General features: G+C 36.9%; 1 protein-coding gene across 1 annotated transcript in view; it reads right to left on the reverse strand.

Annotated features, from left to right (window-relative positions):
- Nucleotides 1–18,134, reverse strand: part of LOC127620401 (thrombospondin type-1 domain-containing protein 7A) — a 166,874-nt gene that overhangs the window by 22,393 nt on the left and 126,347 nt on the right. Inside the window, exons 9-19 of the mRNA XM_052093629.1 lie at nt 14,990–15,105; nt 13,822–13,954; nt 13,533–13,636; nt 11,538–11,732; nt 9,357–9,623; nt 7,230–7,408; nt 4,145–4,278; nt 3,880–4,033; nt 2,274–2,415; nt 1,710–1,825; nt 1,500–1,617 (exon numbers count right to left, since the gene is read on the reverse strand). Of these exons, the coding sequence (XP_051949589.1) occupies nt 1,500–1,617; nt 1,710–1,825; nt 2,274–2,415; nt 3,880–4,033; nt 4,145–4,278; nt 7,230–7,408; nt 9,357–9,623; nt 11,538–11,732; nt 13,533–13,636; nt 13,822–13,954; nt 14,990–15,105 (1,658 nt within the window). The remainder of the gene's footprint in view (nt 1–1,499; nt 1,618–1,709; nt 1,826–2,273; nt 2,416–3,879; nt 4,034–4,144; nt 4,279–7,229; nt 7,409–9,356; nt 9,624–11,537; nt 11,733–13,532; nt 13,637–13,821; nt 13,955–14,989; nt 15,106–18,134) is intronic.

Consider the following 18,134-nt stretch of genomic DNA (forward strand, 5'->3'; position numbering starts at 1 on the left):
TTCTGACTTCAGTTGTGAAAACTGCAAGTGCTTTTGAGCCTTTGTGTGAGTTCCAAGCTGTAGGGATCTCTCATATCTCGGCTCTCTCCCTGTCCTATCTATCTTCCTTTTTATCTGTTCCTGACTATTTGCCATCTCTCTACTGGCGGCAAGGGTGTAAGGTTTATGGCAAAAAGCGTATAACCGGTGAGCCGGTAAGCGTATAACCGGTGTTGCATGCTGCTCTTTGCTTCACTTAAAATAGAGTTGTGGTGTCAGACCACCAGTTGCCTTAAAAAAAAAAAAAAAAAGAAAAGAAAATAATAATTGCCCAATACATGCCCAATACCTATCTTGCACATTCCTGGGTGCAATTTATTGTAATTTAAAGTTCTTGTATAAAAATATTTTTACACTACATGGCCAAAATTATGTTGACACCCAAAAGCACCCATATGTGATTGTTGCATGATTAATTTCAAAACCATGACCATTAATAAGGAGTTGGTCCTCTTTTTGCTGCTATAACAGCTTCCACTCTTCTTAGAAGGTTAGATGTTGAAACAAGGCTGCAGGGATTTGCTCCCATTCAGAAATAAGGGCATCAGTGTGGTCAGGCCAGTGCATGTTGGGCTGATCAATGGAGTTCAGGTCAGGGCTTTGTGCTGGCCAGTCAAGTTCTTTTGCACTCATTTCTTTATTGATTTGTGGGCCCATTCTATTCAAAAAAGTTTGTCTTTAAGTGCATGGCTATATGCTTGATTTTATGCATCTGTTAGTAATAGGTGTAGCTGAAAAAAAAACAAACCTGTTAACTAGAACAGGGTGTCCACAAACCTTTGCCATGTAGTGTATTTGGCATCTGTGTCAGTGCACAAGCTTGAGGACTGCTCTCTTTCTGTCGAGAGCTACCAATCTCCTGCTGATTCTGTATCTTTGCGAGAATCCTCTTGCCTGGGGACAGATTAGGGATGCCACTATAAACTAAGCCAGTACAGGTTTCATTAAGCAGCAGGGTTTGCTCTGGCTGTGGTTGGCCACTGGCTCTCAAAGGCCTCGTGTGGTGGAGTGGTCTCTAAGACCCCAAGCATACAAGCATAATGGGCCCCTAATCAATCGTCAGAGCAGATTAAATTACACTCAAGGACATCGTTATTTGCCCCTCAAATGCTTGTTTTGGTATATAACACAATTGTTCTCACACCATAAAGTTTTTGTAGTTTTAGTCAACACTCTAAAAGACAACTAAGAGCTTAGTGATATTCTCTAAAACTTGCCATTTAAGGAACCAGTCATACTAGCTAACGTAAAAGAACAACATTTTGGACCGCAAGACCAAAAAACCCTCCTGAAACTTTTGATATTGTCTGACGTAGACTGTGAAACTAATATAAATTAGGAGCTGCTGAAAGTGTGAATTAACCAACCGATCAAGTGAAATTAAATAATAAAAAAAACTGTACATTTTCATATCCAACTACCAGTGCTTAAGAGTGAATTCAGTTCTCAAGGTGGCCTACCTGCAAGTCCACAGGTTTGAGAGCACTCAGACCAAGATGACCAATCAGACAGCTGGCAGTTGACGGGGCACTCAACCACACAGGAAGCATTCATCTGCCATTTTTTCTCAAGACCAAGCTGAAATAACAAAGATGAATTTACAATAACAGAAACAAACCAGCAATACTCACATGTTCATATGTATGTATTTTGTACCAATATTACCATACCTCGTCACAAAACTTGAGGTCCACAGATTTACCATCACTGCGAACACAGTCCAACATGCGTGTCTTGAATCCAACCCCACACACTGCTCGTTCACTCAGCTGACACGTGCTCCAGTCTGGATGTAAAATATCAGAAAATTGGTAAATTCATCCATATCATCCAATCAGAACCGTTCTAAGCAGACTTTGAGATTTTAGTATTTGAGCCCCAGTCAAGTCTCAAAAATCTTTTGGTAAATCTTGTCGAAGAGCAATCATTTTCATGTATTGTTCTGTTCACAAGTCACTAATCTGAGGTCTAAATCAAGTTTCAAGTCAATTGTTTACAAGTCTAAGTCAAGTCTCAAGTCAATTTATTTGCAACTGAAGTGCCAGTCTCAGACTCAAATTTCCCTTTCTGGTTCTAAGTGTCTGAAAATCATAAACCATTTAAATTGACAGATGATTGTTCATAATCAGCATATCAGATCTCTTAATCTCTTCATGATCTCTACGTGATTTCTTGATCTCTACGTGGATCTGGCAGCTACCAGATTCTGTAGCTAAGATGTGATCTATAATTACCTGTAATATTATAAGAGTAATGGAAGCAGTTGGTGTTAATGGCGCATGGTTCCTTCGCGGTTGTAGGAGGACACTGTTTTCCTTCACCAGGCTGACGGATAGGACTGGCTGTCCTCTGCCTTGTGCTGTTTGCATTGCATGGCTTAAACACACACAGAGAGCTTTGAATGAACAAATTAATGTTTCCTTGCTGGAAAAAAAAACTAAAACAACATAACTTAACTTAAACAAGCCTAATGTTGTTTGCTGGTCCTTGCTCTTTTAAGCTTGTCTAGCTGGTCTCAGCCTGCCCAGCAAAAAAGTGTTCAAAACCATATTAAAACCAGCCAATAGACTAACCTAATCCGACTGGTAGAACAACTACAACAATCAAACCAGCTAAACTTGATTTAAGATTATTTATATATTTTTTTCCAGCAGGGAAATGAACAAAATAGCCAATCTATGTGAAAAAAGAAAGGACATCTTCAAATGCTCAGCATATGTGCAACTAAGAATTTTGCTTTCAAATGTCCTTGCTATTTCAGATGTTGGCAGATTTTTTTCTGAGGGAAATAAATTCCTCTCTGATGTCAGAACATTCATGGGTAAGACGGTTTTAGCTTTTGTGCATTTTCACTGCAGGGATGCTCTCTGTATCCATGGCAATTAGCTTCCCTTGCAGTTTGGTGGCAGCAGGGCTGGGAATCACACTGAGAAAGACATGAGTAACCCTCCCCCTGAGAAAATCCTCAATAATGCCAATACACAGACTTATGCTACTGCAAAATATTTAAACCATAAACTCACAACCCAACCGAGAAGCTGAATTTAAGCTCCTAGCATCCACCCCCACCTTACAAAAAAACTATCCACACCACTGACTTCCTATTATTTCTGTATTTACTGACTGCTGGTGCACTGCCGGCCAAGAATGATACAACGTTCAATTGGTGCTGGCCGAGCTCCTGTGCTGCTCTAAAAAAACATGCTGTGTGTCAAATCCTCCTCTAAGGAAATGTAAAAATAGGTGGAAGAGTTCTAGCCTCCCACTGGCAAATCAGTATGCATTGAAGTTCTCAGACAAAGGTTGGGGCGTTAAAAAAATAAAATAAAAATATTGATGAACTCAGCTTCATTTACACAACATGTTGTGTGGAATGTTAAGGCTAGGGTCAAACTACCCATCAAGATGCCTTGGGGGATGTATGCTATATTCAACATTAGAGTTCATGGTAAAACTTATCAATAAGGCTATTAATACATTAACAATTGTTAATTCAATAGTTAACATGAACTAATAATAAACAATTCATTTAAATCATGTATACTGGTTAGAGTTATTTCAACATACACTATACACTAATACATTTTTAACATAAAAGTTATTTAGGTTTACAGAATATAGATATGAAGTTACATGAATTATACTGTAGTATATTCATAAATTATATTTATAAATATTATTATATTTAGTATAATAGTAATGTAGTAATACATTTACAAATTAACATAAAATGAGATTAATAAATGATAAATAATGCATTAACAATTGCTAACATATAGAACCTCTTTGTAAGGTTTTACTGTGTTCAAACACAGGCTCCTGATCAATGTATTTTCTTACCAATGGACATCTACTCCAAGATCCCCAGTCGGTCAGAACGCAGTCCTCTGGACAGGGTAGTTTGCTTTCTCTGGCCCCAAGAGGCATCTCCTCTGGATCACAGAGATAGTCCTCAACAGGGTCTGAAGGCCCATCAACAGTGTTCTGCATGCATCTTTACAAAAAGAAACAACACAGGAGGTGTTCATCCAATTATCATGAACTTACTACGATAAATTTATAATAGTAGAAATAGTATTGTTGTTGTTTTTTGCCATATGCCTACCTTACTTTCCTCGTCTGTACACCTTCACCGCAGTTCTCCTTCAGATCGACATTACTGACTTTCCAGACGCTCCATGACTCAGCCACCCAGACATACTGACTGCAGTCACTCAGACACGGGACAACTTCATACACCTGAAGATATACCACAGCGATTTCAGCAGGGGCGTAACAACAATTATAACAGATTATAACAGATTATAACCAGAGTAGATTAATCGGCATCCGATAACAGATTTCTGGAACTATCGGTCATCGGCAAAAATACACACAGATAGTTTTTCCCCGTTGCGTCCAGCGCTGAAGCGGCTGGGAAAGGTCCGCTGTCATTATACAGTATGAGAGCGGCCTCTAGAGGCTAAATAATTACTATTACTTCACTGATGCCTTGTGGTGCTTGTTTTGACATGTGAGACTACACCCTGCATGAAGAGGAAACTTCAGATACGGATTTAAAATGTCAACAACAAAAAAGTATGTATGCAGTACACTAAAGTAAACGTTGTCATCTTATTATAAAGTAATTCATTTGTTAACTAGATGCTGCATTAGTAGAGAACAGCAGTATGTTTGCCGACGAGTCTGAGAGGATGCTAACATTAAAGCTAACCTCAAGCGGTTTGAACAATGTGACAAAAATACACGCAAGTCCTACCCAAATGTTTAAATGTGATGATTTTTACCATCTATAACCTATTTACATTAGTTTATATCCAGCTGGTCATGTTTATGCATTCGTTAGCCAGCTAAGTTGCATATTTAAAGCTAGTGACATCTGAAAGCAAATTAATATCTTCATGCAGCTGAGAGAAACGTATAAACTAATCAGAAACGCATCTAATTTCAATAAAAAAAAATTATCCTCACTGAAATACTATGACTTCAGGTCTATCACATTCTTGTGCTAAAAAAGGATAGACACAGTGCAACAAATAGTTTAACAGAAAGCAGGTGTCTCAATATGCTTTCAGTCATAGTCTGAGCCTCTCACCACTGAGTTCAGCTGAATACCACTGTTATCTATGAATATTGCTACTGTAAATACAACTGTACTGAATAAAAAACAATGTGGTATTTCACTGTTTTTACAAAGCTTGAGTCTGGAGTAGTAGGAATCAGTGCAAGTGTAACACCATGTGAACTGTTTATTGAAGCGTTTTTCCCCCTCATTTTACTTTTGACTTAACGTTTGAGAATATGGACTGACTAAAACTTTTTATTTATTTAATTTATGCACTTTAGTTGAAAATGAAATGCTCTTTATCAGACAGTGTAGGAATGTTCTATGCAATAATATAAGGGTGCTGAATGGTTTATGTATTTATTGCCCTCTCTTGTGGAAAAAGGAAACAACATCAATTTAAAAATCAGCTGACTTTAAAATTAGAATAGCAGTTCATATATATTAATATTTATATATTTATTTCATTTAAAAAAGTACAATACATTTCAATGGTTCAGTCAGTACTGTCAATTTCTGCAATAAAGTTCAGCACTATTTTACAATGTGTGTTATTTTTCATTCAGTATCAATATTAAAAACTATCGGTTGATTAATTGGTTATCAGCAGGTACTAACCAACTTAGTTATCGGTATCGGTAAAATCCACTATCGGTCGACCTCTAAACCAGAGACAATATAGGATGAGATGAGTATTGCTATTTTAAGAAATGAGAGATACTGAAAATTTGAATATTGCACCTCTAATAATGGAAGTCCCGCCTGACATTTAAAACAGCCCATCACCATTTATATCATCAGTCTATTTACTCGAAACTCCATTAGCTGGACCAGCATTTTTATGCATGATTTGAGCTAATGAAGCACAATTTACTATACAAATGTTTTGTCTGATTATATTGCTGATGTACATGTCTCAATAGAAAATAGCTTGGCATAGGCATTACAAATATGGCCATCGAGTGAACTGATTAATCTTAATTAAAATTTGCAATAACTAAAAAAAAAAAAAATAGCCAACTGCATAAAACAAAAACTTAGTCTAAACCAGTTGAAGGAACATGCAAGCGAACGTTATGTAACCTACTTAAAACCTACTTTAGCCATTCTACTTCCATGAGACTGAGCCGTTGGATTAGCCATGCCCCATCTTTCCAAAACCCTGCCCACCAAAGATACCAAATGAGCTTTCAGACCAAAATCATGCACAAACGGTTGTTAAAAACAACACCAGCAAAATAGCACCCTCAACTGACAACTGTTATGAACAACACAGCATAAAAATGGCATTAAGCCTCAATAATTTGCTGCAACTACAATACAATGAGAACACGCTAAATGACTGACAGGGAGAAAGCATCAGAGACCGACTGGCGGCCCACTGACACATTTCTGTTTGTTGTTTACAAAGTCTAGAGCTGTCACAGGGACAGATGAGGTATCTCATGACACTTATTTCATTAATATCTTTCAGAGAGTAGGACATTATTTTTTAATACCTTTCGATGAAAAAAATAATTTACAGCAACTTTAATATCAATGAGCCAAGCCGACAAGGTTAACAATGTGCAGTCCTACTTTTCAGATCATTCCTAGGTTTCAGCATGTCGAGTCGTACATTTATCAAGATCTTGAATTAATAATGAATCAAAAATATACATAATTCATCAAAACCAAATGATTAATAAAGAGAGTGCAAAATTCATTCATTGGTGTGTTTCTGTGTGGTTTAAAACGTAAGATTTTTACCTGAGCCTGTGGCAGGATTCCCACCATGATAAGAGATGAAAGAGAAAACATGGAGAGCAGAGAAGTTGTTACATGCCATGCATCAGTCACTTAGAAAACCTCAGAGATCAATCTTGTCATGCTGTGTTTATTGACACCATTTCAGACCTGCAATCTTTAATAATCTACTGCAATGATAAAGCATAAAAGATCCCCAACTGTTTGAACATATTAGTAAACCTCTTACGGTGGGTGAGTTTTAATTATTTAATTTTTTTCATGCTATTCTTTTTGGTATTTAATTGATAATTCGAGACACCGTGGTAATTAATCATTAAGACAAGTGCTTATCCAATAGCATTAAATACATATGACTGAATTCAGAGTTTCTTCATACCTGATTCACATGGTCTAGTTTGGGGCAGGGTCTTCCACCATTATAAGGTTTTTCTCGAAGCCACTTAGATCGTACTTTGACTCCACTGCCACAAGACTTACTGCATCGAGACCAGTTTGACCATTCACTGAGTTTGCAGTCAGATGGGCAGGGGATGATACAAGCTTCTTCAATATAACCTGCAAGGTATGATGAGAGACAAATGAGAGTTTCTATAACAGTGCCAGTCAAACCAACATGAGGTCCACATGATGCAGTTGTTTACCAGAGTTCGTCTAATACATTTTGATAAGTGAAATACGGCTGAAGCATAGTGTCTGGGTTAACATTGCATTAAGGTCAAGCTTGTGGCATCTGTACTGATGCAGTCTTCTTGTTTTTTTTTTTTTTTCTGTAGGAGATTCATTTTACATTACGACTGGCAAATGTCATAGTCTCATTCTGGACATTCTTGTTAGGAATGCCAAATAGAAAGTATGACAAATTGGCATAAGTAAATATCAAGGAATATTTCAGAGGATTACTCAGTCAGCTGCTGGTGTCTGCAAGTATTACAAATTGGCCATAATGCATCTTTCCTTCAAACATACAATCACAATGATACTTGATCTAAAATGCCACTGGAAGATCGCTGATGAAGAACAAATTGCATAACAGCAGCCTTAATGTGAAATGCAGAAAGACACAAATAGACATATTTCAAGTTACTGGTTGAATACAGATTTTAAAGCACAGTGAGAGATCTAATTTTCCTTCAGGCTGATCATGACATTTGCCTTGACAACCTGTGGACCAATAAAAACTCAAGAACAAATCCTTCCTGCTAGGTATAACAGACCTTTTGTTAATAAGGATTAAGGCATTTTTGAATACAGAGACTGATTTCAATGGTCATTGTACAATGTATATTTAACTATTACAGGAGTAGATCACTTTAAAAGTCTTCAGCACAAGAGCTAGTAGAGGTGTTCAGACAGAACGTGTTTGTGCATTTTTTTAATTGTTTTTCTGTATAAACATGAAATAGAAAGACGTCTTTGTCCGTTGCACTGCATTTCACTGTTTTTTCAGTCTTGCACATGAGTGCTGCGTTTTTAGGACACCGTGTCAAGTTAAAAGGTAAATACATTAAAAAAAAAAACGCTTCTTGAGACATCTGTTCTATTCATTGAACTGTGTCTTTTTTAAGAAGGAATAACACCTTGCATCTGTCTGCAAATATGCACTCTAGGGATGCTGATTCTTTGAGCCACTCACAGGGCTCAAGCTGCGAGTGTACGATCCATATGAGAAGATTGTGACTCATAAAGAGAGAAGTCTTAACGTCACACGCTCCCGCATTTTCCGCAGTCTAATCTGGGGCTCCGAGGAACGAACTGCCAAATGCTCTTGTCTGTATCCCATGCAGTACAAAGTGGTGAAAGGTGCCCAAACAGAATTTGTCTAAGCACTGTTGTGGAGCTCTCAGATCGCACATGATTTTTTGTATTGACCATCACTGGGTGTAAAACATACTTAGTGATACAATCTCTTTACTCTCTCTTTAAAGAAGACAGACCAACTAAAATGATTGTTTAGTAAAATGCTCAAGCTCATATACATTTCAAATAGGATGAAACTGTAAAAAAGTTTTGCTTGGAGTTGATTATTTTGTATTTTCAGTTCGATGCATGCAGTTAATTGTATCTCTTATTGTATTGCTAAATACATTAGGGTCCAAAAGCCTGAGACAACATTGAAAATTTTGCTTTTTTTTTCATTCAAACCTGGAAATAACAAGTTTTAGGATTTTGAGAAAAAAAAAAAAAAAGGTTATGATGTAAAATGTTCTGTAGTAATGATTCTGGACTAATTGTAGGTCTGATCGATTGTACACAACTTTGTGACATTGTGCCATGTCAACTGCATTGTACAAAAGGTCAGAATTCTTTGCTTCCATTGATGTAGACATGATGCTTTTTGGAACATCCACAAATCATACTTTTCACTCAAATTGCGATCCTTTAAATTGTAATGTGTATATATATATATATATATATATATATATATATATATATATATATATACTGTATATACTGTATATATAATGTCATCCCACTGTGCACTGTAATCTAATCACTAACCCACCGTGACTGTTGCAGCGTGATGTCTCCACAAGGCGGTTATCCTGGTCATAACACACCATGGCTTGATACCGGTAGCCCTGGCCACACTCCTTGATATCACCTTGCACTTTCATACCCAAAAGACCTTCTAAACGGCCACCCTCGGGCAGGATGCAGTCGGACCAATTCCCAACCGGCAGGGCGTTGTATTTGTTGCAGGGGCAGTACTGGGTCTCACTCAGAGGGTACATCTGAGTATTCTTACATTGCTCTCTCTTTTTGCTTTTACCTAAGCATGCAAAATCACACAACAATTCGTTTTGAGATCAACAAATGTTAGAATACATCCAATATGCATCAGGGTTGCATGTTTCCCATTAAAGGGATACCCAAATATTAAAATCCTCTTATAATTTACTCACCCTCATTCCATCCCAGATGTGTATGATTGTCTTTCTTTTGTTGAACACAAACAAATGTTTTTTGAAAAATATCTCAGCTCTGTGGGTCCATACAATGAGTGAATGGTGACCAGAACTTTGAAGGTCAAAAATCATATAAAGGCAGCTTAAAATAAATCCATATGATTCTAGTATTAATAAATCCATGCCTTCAGACTATAGGTGTGCGTGAGAAACGAATACATATTTAAGTCCTTTTATTTACTATAAATCTCCATTTTCATTTTTACATTCTTTTTTGTTTTGGGCAATTTGCATTCTTTTTGCATATAGTCATCTATGGGCAGGGAGGAGAATTTATAGTAAAAAAAGGACTTAAATATTGATAGAGATTTTGGATTACTTTTATGCTGCCTTTATGTGCTTTTTCAACCTTCAAAGTTCTAGTCACCATTCACTTGCTTTTTTATGGACCTACAGAGCTGAGACATTCTTCTAAAAATCTTTGTTTGTGTTCATCAGAAGAAATGTTGGATGGCATGATGGTGATGACATAAATTAGATATTTTCTTTTATTTTTGGGTGCGGTATCACTATAATAGAACACTTAACCCAATAATTAAAGTCCTGTCATCATTTTGTTTCAAACCTATATGACTTTCTTTCATGGAACACAAAAAGAGATGTTAGGCTCAGTCACCATTTACTTTCATTGCATTTTTGTCCTTACAATGAGAGTGAATGGTGACTAAGGATACCATTCTGCTCAACATCACCTTTTGTATTACATGGAAGAAAAAAAAGTCAAATGGTTTTAGAACAACATGAGGGTTGAAGGATGACAGTAAATTATGCTTCAATCGTCAGGAAAACTTAGAAAGAAGTAGTCCTGCAATGGTAAATCTCTCGTTTGGTCAAAACAAAACTTCTGATCTGGTAATCATGAGTAAGCAGACTTATCCAAAATTTAAAAACAACAACACTTCTAATCACATTGAATCCTTTTAGACAGTTAAATAACTTGAAGCAGGTCTTTTTAAAGGGCAATAAGGTATTTGGCACACACACTGTGGTTTGGTAACCCTTTTAAATCAGTGACTAAGCTCCTCATGACACATTATGCTAAACTCTATTTCAGGCTCAGGTGAGATTCAGGCAGATGCACATAATTGACAGCATTTAGCAAAACTACTTGTGTCATGGAGGGTTTTCCAATCAAGTGAATTGATAACCTCAGCTGTGTCTTATTCAATCAAGTTTAACCAGGTATTATCTGCACTTGTTACGTGCTTCTCCGTTAAAAAAAAAAGTCATTGTCATTCTTTTCAGTGTAAAAACTAAATAAAATAAAAAAACACTTTGTGTGTAAACAGGTCTATTATAGATTACGCCTTATTTACAAGAGTCAGAACAAATTTATCCAGACGAATGGTGTAAATGAAAAGTATGCCAGGCAATGTTAGTCTGTTGTATCTTTCACAATCAAGCACTCAGATCCGGCCTGCAAGACTGCACCACGCAAATTACGTTTAGCACTAAATCTTGTTTTCAGCATTACCTGATATACATACTTCCTTTGGAGACTTGTGTACTTTATCAGTGCAGACAATGTGTGCAAATAAACAATGCTATTAGCAAGCCCCAAATGTTATGCATTACACTATAACTATGTTTTATTAAAAGAGAACGGTGTTAGAACAACCTATTTGTGTATTTATTTAGTTACTTAGGCAGAGACAAATTTGCATCATCAACTTTACACTTTATTTAGACTTGCTGATTCATAAAGAAGAAGCACTTACCAACAAGCATCCTTTTCCTGGTTCTAACGCCTACACAATCAGCAGTACATGAGGAGAATTTGGACCAGTTAGTCAGCTGGCAGTCATCCTGACATGGAAGCTGACAGGATTGAGTGAGTGGAGGCATAGGACCAGCAAACTTAAGACAGGCTGAAACATCTGTTGGTCCACCATCCAACTTCTTACAAGAGACAGCTGTGAGAGAAAGAGAAGATGAGAGATCAAAAATTGACAGACAGGCATATTTCAAGATTACAAGAGACATCTATGGTACTCGACGTGGCCAAAAGTATGTGGACACCCCTTTCTAATTAACAGCTTTGGCTTGCCCCCTTAAAGGAATATTCCGGATTAAGGTCAATCAACAGCATTTGTGGCATAATGTTAATTACTACAAAAATATATATTTTTTCTTTAACAAATGCAAAAATGAAGGTTACAGTGAGGCACTTACAATGGAAGTGAATGGGGCCACATTTTGGAGGGTTTAAAGGCAGAAATTTGAAGCTCATCATTTTATAAAGCACTTACATTAATTTGTCTTTTTAAAACTCATGTGTTATTTGAGCTGTAAAGTTGTTTAAATCATATCTATAACTTTATACAGAAATGGTTCATTCATGATTTTATTACACTAAAATCATGTTAACAAGCATATTGTTCAAGTCTTGTGGCTATACTTTTGAAAAAGTTAGTATTTTAACATTTAAAAATTGGCCCCCACTGCCACACTGTAACCCAGATCTTTGGATTTTTTTTTAAGAAAAGGAGGGGCAAGTCAAAATAAAATGTTGTGGTATTCAATATTTTGCCACAAATGCTTTCGAATGAGGTTAACTTGTATTGAACCTGAAATATTCCTTTAATTCCAGTAAAGACACATTTTAATGGTACGGCATACAATGACATTCTAGAACATTAGATGCCTAAATACAAAACAAAACAAAAAACACAACACAAAATAGAAAAAAAAACCATCTGTAAACAAAACTATGCTCTTCTCTGGGTCAACACTGCTATAGATCAGCCCACTTTCACCATAAAGCCACATATATTGCAAAAAGATACGCATCTTGTAATGGATTATACGAGAAGGAGGTTAAATGCTTATCGACTCAAGTAGCCGAATGGATCCAGACATATATCACTGAATGAGAGTGAAAGTCATTGAATTGGATTGCTTCTTCAGCCATGTCTTTGTATTGCAGGATTCTGGGTAATGGCTGCTAATGTGAGCTGTGCTGAGAAGTGCTGTGTATCTTAATATCTAAGATACTTTAGAAGATCTTTACGGTATGGTTCTAATGCGAGTCTGGGAATCATCTGCAGACACTCTCTTATTTTTTCTTTGACAAAAGATCAAACTCTTCATGGGGTACACCCCTAAATTCTTAAAAGCAAGACATAGCATTTCTCTTTTAATATTGTTTAACATTTTCCAAACAATAGTTCCCATATAAATGTGTTTTTAGGTCAGTTGTGAATTTTGTAGAACCTTCCATAAAATGTTTTGGTAAATGTGTCTCTATCAGAGATATTGCATGCTTGGATAGCCGCAAAAACAGTCTCGAGGCTTAAAAGCCAATACTCTTATCTTTAATTTTCTAATATATTTTTCAATCACGCCATTGTATTGGGCTTGCTTTTGAACCCTATAAGAGTTTATTGGTGAGCGTAAGAGCAAAGAGTTTAGCTTTTCACTGCTTCAGAGAAGGCCCTGAATCTTTTGAACAACATTTATTTTGGATCTAGAAGCATTTACACAGATATTAATGTTGTTTATAAAGAGCCAAAAGTAGTGCTTTGATGCTAACTCTCTGTCACAGATCAAATTACCACCAATCTCATGCATTTACTACACGTTTAAACATCTCAATTACTTCAATGTGAACCATATCTACAAGTATATACAAAGCTATTTTGACATAAATGGGCTATTATTGTAAGATGTTGCATCTATCCTATTGACAGGTTGATGATGAGAGGTTTCTGTACCTCGAGCCTGTAGTCCGGGTCCACAGGTCTCTTGAGCTCCAGGACTGTCCTGCCGAATGTTCCAGGGCACCAACTGACATCTACGCCACTTGTGGGTTTTCCACCTATGGCACAAGAGACCACTAGTGAAAATGCTTCTTTTACATCTCTTTTGCAACATGGCCAATGCCACTGGTTTAAATACTTCCAATATGGATCCCACAGTACTTTCTGGCTGTATTTTATGAAATTAAGCACTGAAATTCAAAATTAAGTAATAATTAGACTTTGAGGAAGATGTTATGTTTACCTGTAACCTGGACAAACAGATGAGGCATCGCATTCCTTTTCCTGGGAGAGCACTTCTGGACAGTCCTGGCCCCCATTGGCTGGAAGTTGAATGATGATGCGTTTCCTGTATTGCTTCTTTTTGATGGCACCACCTTAATTTACACAGGAGGACAAGATGTCACATATAAATGGAGAAAAGCTTATAAAGAAAACATTATTACTCACAAACCTAATAGGAACATTATTCTCTGCACTGATTACTCTATGTTGAATTTAACAAAGATTTCTGTCACACTCAGCCTTAATATCTCCAAAAACAGCAGTACATTCAAGCTACCACATGCTTTGTGGTTTAATGACTATAATATTAGGTGTTATTTAAAAATGAAATTATGCTAATGAGGCCATAATTCTCAGCTTTTTAAAAACTTTATTTATTTTTTTATTTAACTTTATTTAACTAAATCATTTACAAATATGTGCACCTCGTTGTTGATTATTTCATAGAAGTTCAAGGTAGCAGTACAAATTGAGATGGTAGTTTACTTTTTACAAAATGAAAGGTTAGTCCAATCCCACACATACAATATTTAAATGAAATCAATGTCAACTTAAAAGAAGAAAAAATCAATAAACAACTGAGAGTGTAGGATAAAAATAAATAAATAAATAAATAAAACATCTGCATGCTGAAGGACCTCTCCAGCAGATGTTTATTGACAGGCATTGAGCCAATATGTCTTACAAAACAGACTCAAGTGTGCACAGATTGTTTTTCATTTTAACAAGAAATTGCAATGCAGCACAAGTACACATTATATAGCAAAATGCTCAGATATTGGCTGCGTATTATAATTTTTGGTTCCTATAGACAGGGTTGCCAGGCAACAATACCTCTTTTTAGTGTTGTTAGAAAACCATTATGGGAACAAAGATTCTGTTTTTTAACACTTCTAATAGAATGCTGAGAAAGTGACACACAATTATTTATTTATGGACTTTTTTTAACCAAAAATCATTTATTGATGTAGATAAAAGATAAATTCAGCACACAGAGCTATAAACATTCCTTTGAATAATATTTTTCCCCATTCATCTTCAGTTCAAGCGAAAGCTAAATAAAATACCTTAAATAGATGGTAATTTGTCTGGCCCTATTTTTGTGTGTTAAAACTGCAGAACAGCACCTGTCTGGCATGAGGAGAGGCAAGGTGTCCAATCACTGTACGGAGTGACGATACAGTCTCTCTTACAGGGCAGAAGACATGGTCTCACTGTCTCTGGACGCAGGCTCTCTGGACACCTATATAAACACATTAAAACAGGATAGATTCACGCTACCTAGGACAATGAAATCAATGACCATGGCATGCCATCTTTGTGAATACACACTCACTGAGCACGTTATTAGAAACATCTGTACACCTACATATTCATGTGATTATCTAATCATCCAATTGTGTGGCTGCAGTGTAATGCATAAAATAATGCAGATAGGGTCAGGAGCTTCAGTGAATGTTCAAATCAACCATCAGAATGGGGGAAAAAATTTGATCTCAGTGATTTAGACCGTGGCATGATAGTTGGTGCTAGACATGCTGGTCTAAGTATTTCTGTAACTGTTGATCTCCTGGGATTTTCATACACAACAGTCTCTAGAGTTTACTCCGAATGGTGCGAAAAACAAAAAACATCCAGGCTGGTTCGAGCCGACAGAAAGGCTACAGTAACACAGATAAACACTTTGTGTGGGTAGTGAGCAGAATAGCATTTCAGAATGCACAACAATTCGAACCTTGCGCCAGATGGGCTACAACAGCAGAAGACCACCTCGGGCACTTTATGAGGACCATGGTGTTCCTAATAAAGTGCTCAGTGAGTACATGTCCAGGTGCATGAGTAGTTTGCATGGAATACTTTTGTGAAATAGACATGTCTAGCATTGTGCAAAGCAATTTACACATAGTTTTTTAATGTAAACATGCACCAGAAAATGTTTTTGACCATTGTGCACAAGAGTCTTTCGAGTTTTCGATGCCATGTCAGATAAAAATGAAGTTAACTTTTAAAAAACACATCACAAGTCATTCTGCTATATGCATAGTTTTTTTTTTTTAGAGCTAGAATGAATCAATTCCAAATGGCCCATAGGTATTGCGAAGAATCATCCAGGTAACAATTCTATTGTACTTTGTACACTGTACCTTTGACAATAAAGCACTGACTTTTTAATTTTTTAAGATGTGTACTGTACCTATATGAAATCAGCATAATGCAAATATGTGAGATTGTGTTTTTGTTATAATTATGCCTTTGAATATGTGACACTTCCTTTTCCTTTCTGTTCTTATCCCTGTGTCATTTCAATTTTCCTGTTCCTTTCACACACAATCCTAGCCCCATATAATTATCAGCATGCAGCTTGCATGTGTGAATCTGTGTCAGTATGTGAATGTGCTGATCAGCGGGCAAAGCCCATGAATAACCCTGGGAAGAAAGCAGTGGCTCATTTACATTACCAGCATGGGGTCCCTGAGCTAGACACCCTGTTTCCACAGCCACTGACAGAATAATACAGCTATTAAGCTGAATAAATAAACAGATAATTTATTTTCCCAGTAGACGCCTTGAGGGGGAGACCAGACCTAGATACTTAAAACTACCAGCAGAGAGCTCATCTACTTATAGTCTCAATCTGTCAATAAAGATCAAGCAGCGGACAGAGGGATGGAGCTTTATAAACAGAATACATAATTTGCTTCAATATCCATTCCAAAAAAGGGTGATAAAAGTTTCTGTCCTGTCTGTGACCTGCTTAAGGACAATGCAAGGACACGTAGATGCATTGTTAGATCAGACAATGAACAGCGGTAATTAGTAAAATATGCATGAGGATCTAATTATACCTTAAACCACGCTTAATGGTTAGGAAAAATAAAAACCAGTTAGTGAGCTCTTTATAGCATCATGTGAAGATGAAAACATATTGAAATAAATAATACTGTTAGACAGTAATAAAATATCTTCTTTTAGGAAGCAGCTCAGTATACAGGTGAAACTCGAAAAATTAGAATATCGTGCAAAAGTTCATTAATTTCAGTAATTCAACTTAAAAGGTGAAACTAATATATTATATAGACTCATTACAAGCAAAGATATTTCAAGCCTTTATTTGATATAATTTTGATGATTATGGCTTACAGCTTATGAAAACCCCAAATTCAGAATCTCAGAAAATTTGAATATTACATGAAATCAATAATAAAAAAAAGGATTTTAAATACAGAAATGTCGGCCCTCTGAAAAGTATAATCATGCATATGTACTCAGTACTTGGTTTGGGCCCCTTTTGCATTAATTACTGCCTCAATGCGGCGTGGCATGGATGCTATCAGCCTGTGGCACTGCTGAGGTGTTATGGAAGACCAAGATGCTTCAATAGCGGCCTTCAGCTCTTCTGCATTGTTTGGTCTCATGTCTCTCATCTTTCTCTTGGCAATGCTCCATAGATTCTCTATGGGGTTCAGGTCAGGCGAGTTTGCTGGCCAATCAAGCACAGTAATTCCATGGTCATTGAACCAGGTTTTGGTACCCCAGGTGAAAAAGACGTACAATTAAGTGTATTAAAAATGTACTTAAATATGTTTTTAGTACAATACAAATATAATGTAATGCATTTTTAATACACTTAATTGTACGTCTTTTTCACCTGGGACTTTTGGCAGTGTGGGCAGGTGCCAAGTCCTGCTGGAAAATGAAGTCAGCATCTCCATAAAGCTTGTCTGCTGAAGGAAGCATGAAGTGCTCTAAAATGTCCCGATAGACGGCTGCGTTGACTCTGGACTTAATAAAGCACAGAGGACCAACACCAGCTGATGACATGGCTCCCCAAACCAACACAGACTGTGGAAACTTCACACTGGACTTCAAGCATCTTGGATTGTGTGCCTCTCCATTCTTCCTCCAGACTCTGGGACCTTGGTTTCCAAATGAGATGCAAAATTTGCTCTCATCAGAAAAGAGGACTTTGGACCACTGAGCAACAGACCAGTTCTTTTTTTCTTTAGCCCAGGTAAGACGTTTGACATTTGAAGCCCATGTTCAGGACCCGTCTGTGTGTGGTGGCTCTTGATGCAGTAACTCCAGCCTCAGTCCACTCCTTGTGAAGCTCCCCACACATTTGAATGGCCTTTTCCTGACAATCCTCTCCAGGCTACGGTCATCCCTGCTGCTTGTGCACCTTTTTCTTCCACACTTTTCCCTTCCACTTAACTTTCTATTAATGTGCTTTGATACGGCACTTTGAGAACATCCAACTTCTTTTGCAATTAC

The sequence above is a fragment of the Xyrauchen texanus genome, chromosome 26, assembly GCF_025860055.1.
Source record: "Xyrauchen texanus isolate HMW12.3.18 chromosome 26, RBS_HiC_50CHRs, whole genome shotgun sequence".
Classification (NCBI taxonomy): Eukaryota; Metazoa; Chordata; class Actinopteri; order Cypriniformes; family Catostomidae; genus Xyrauchen; species Xyrauchen texanus.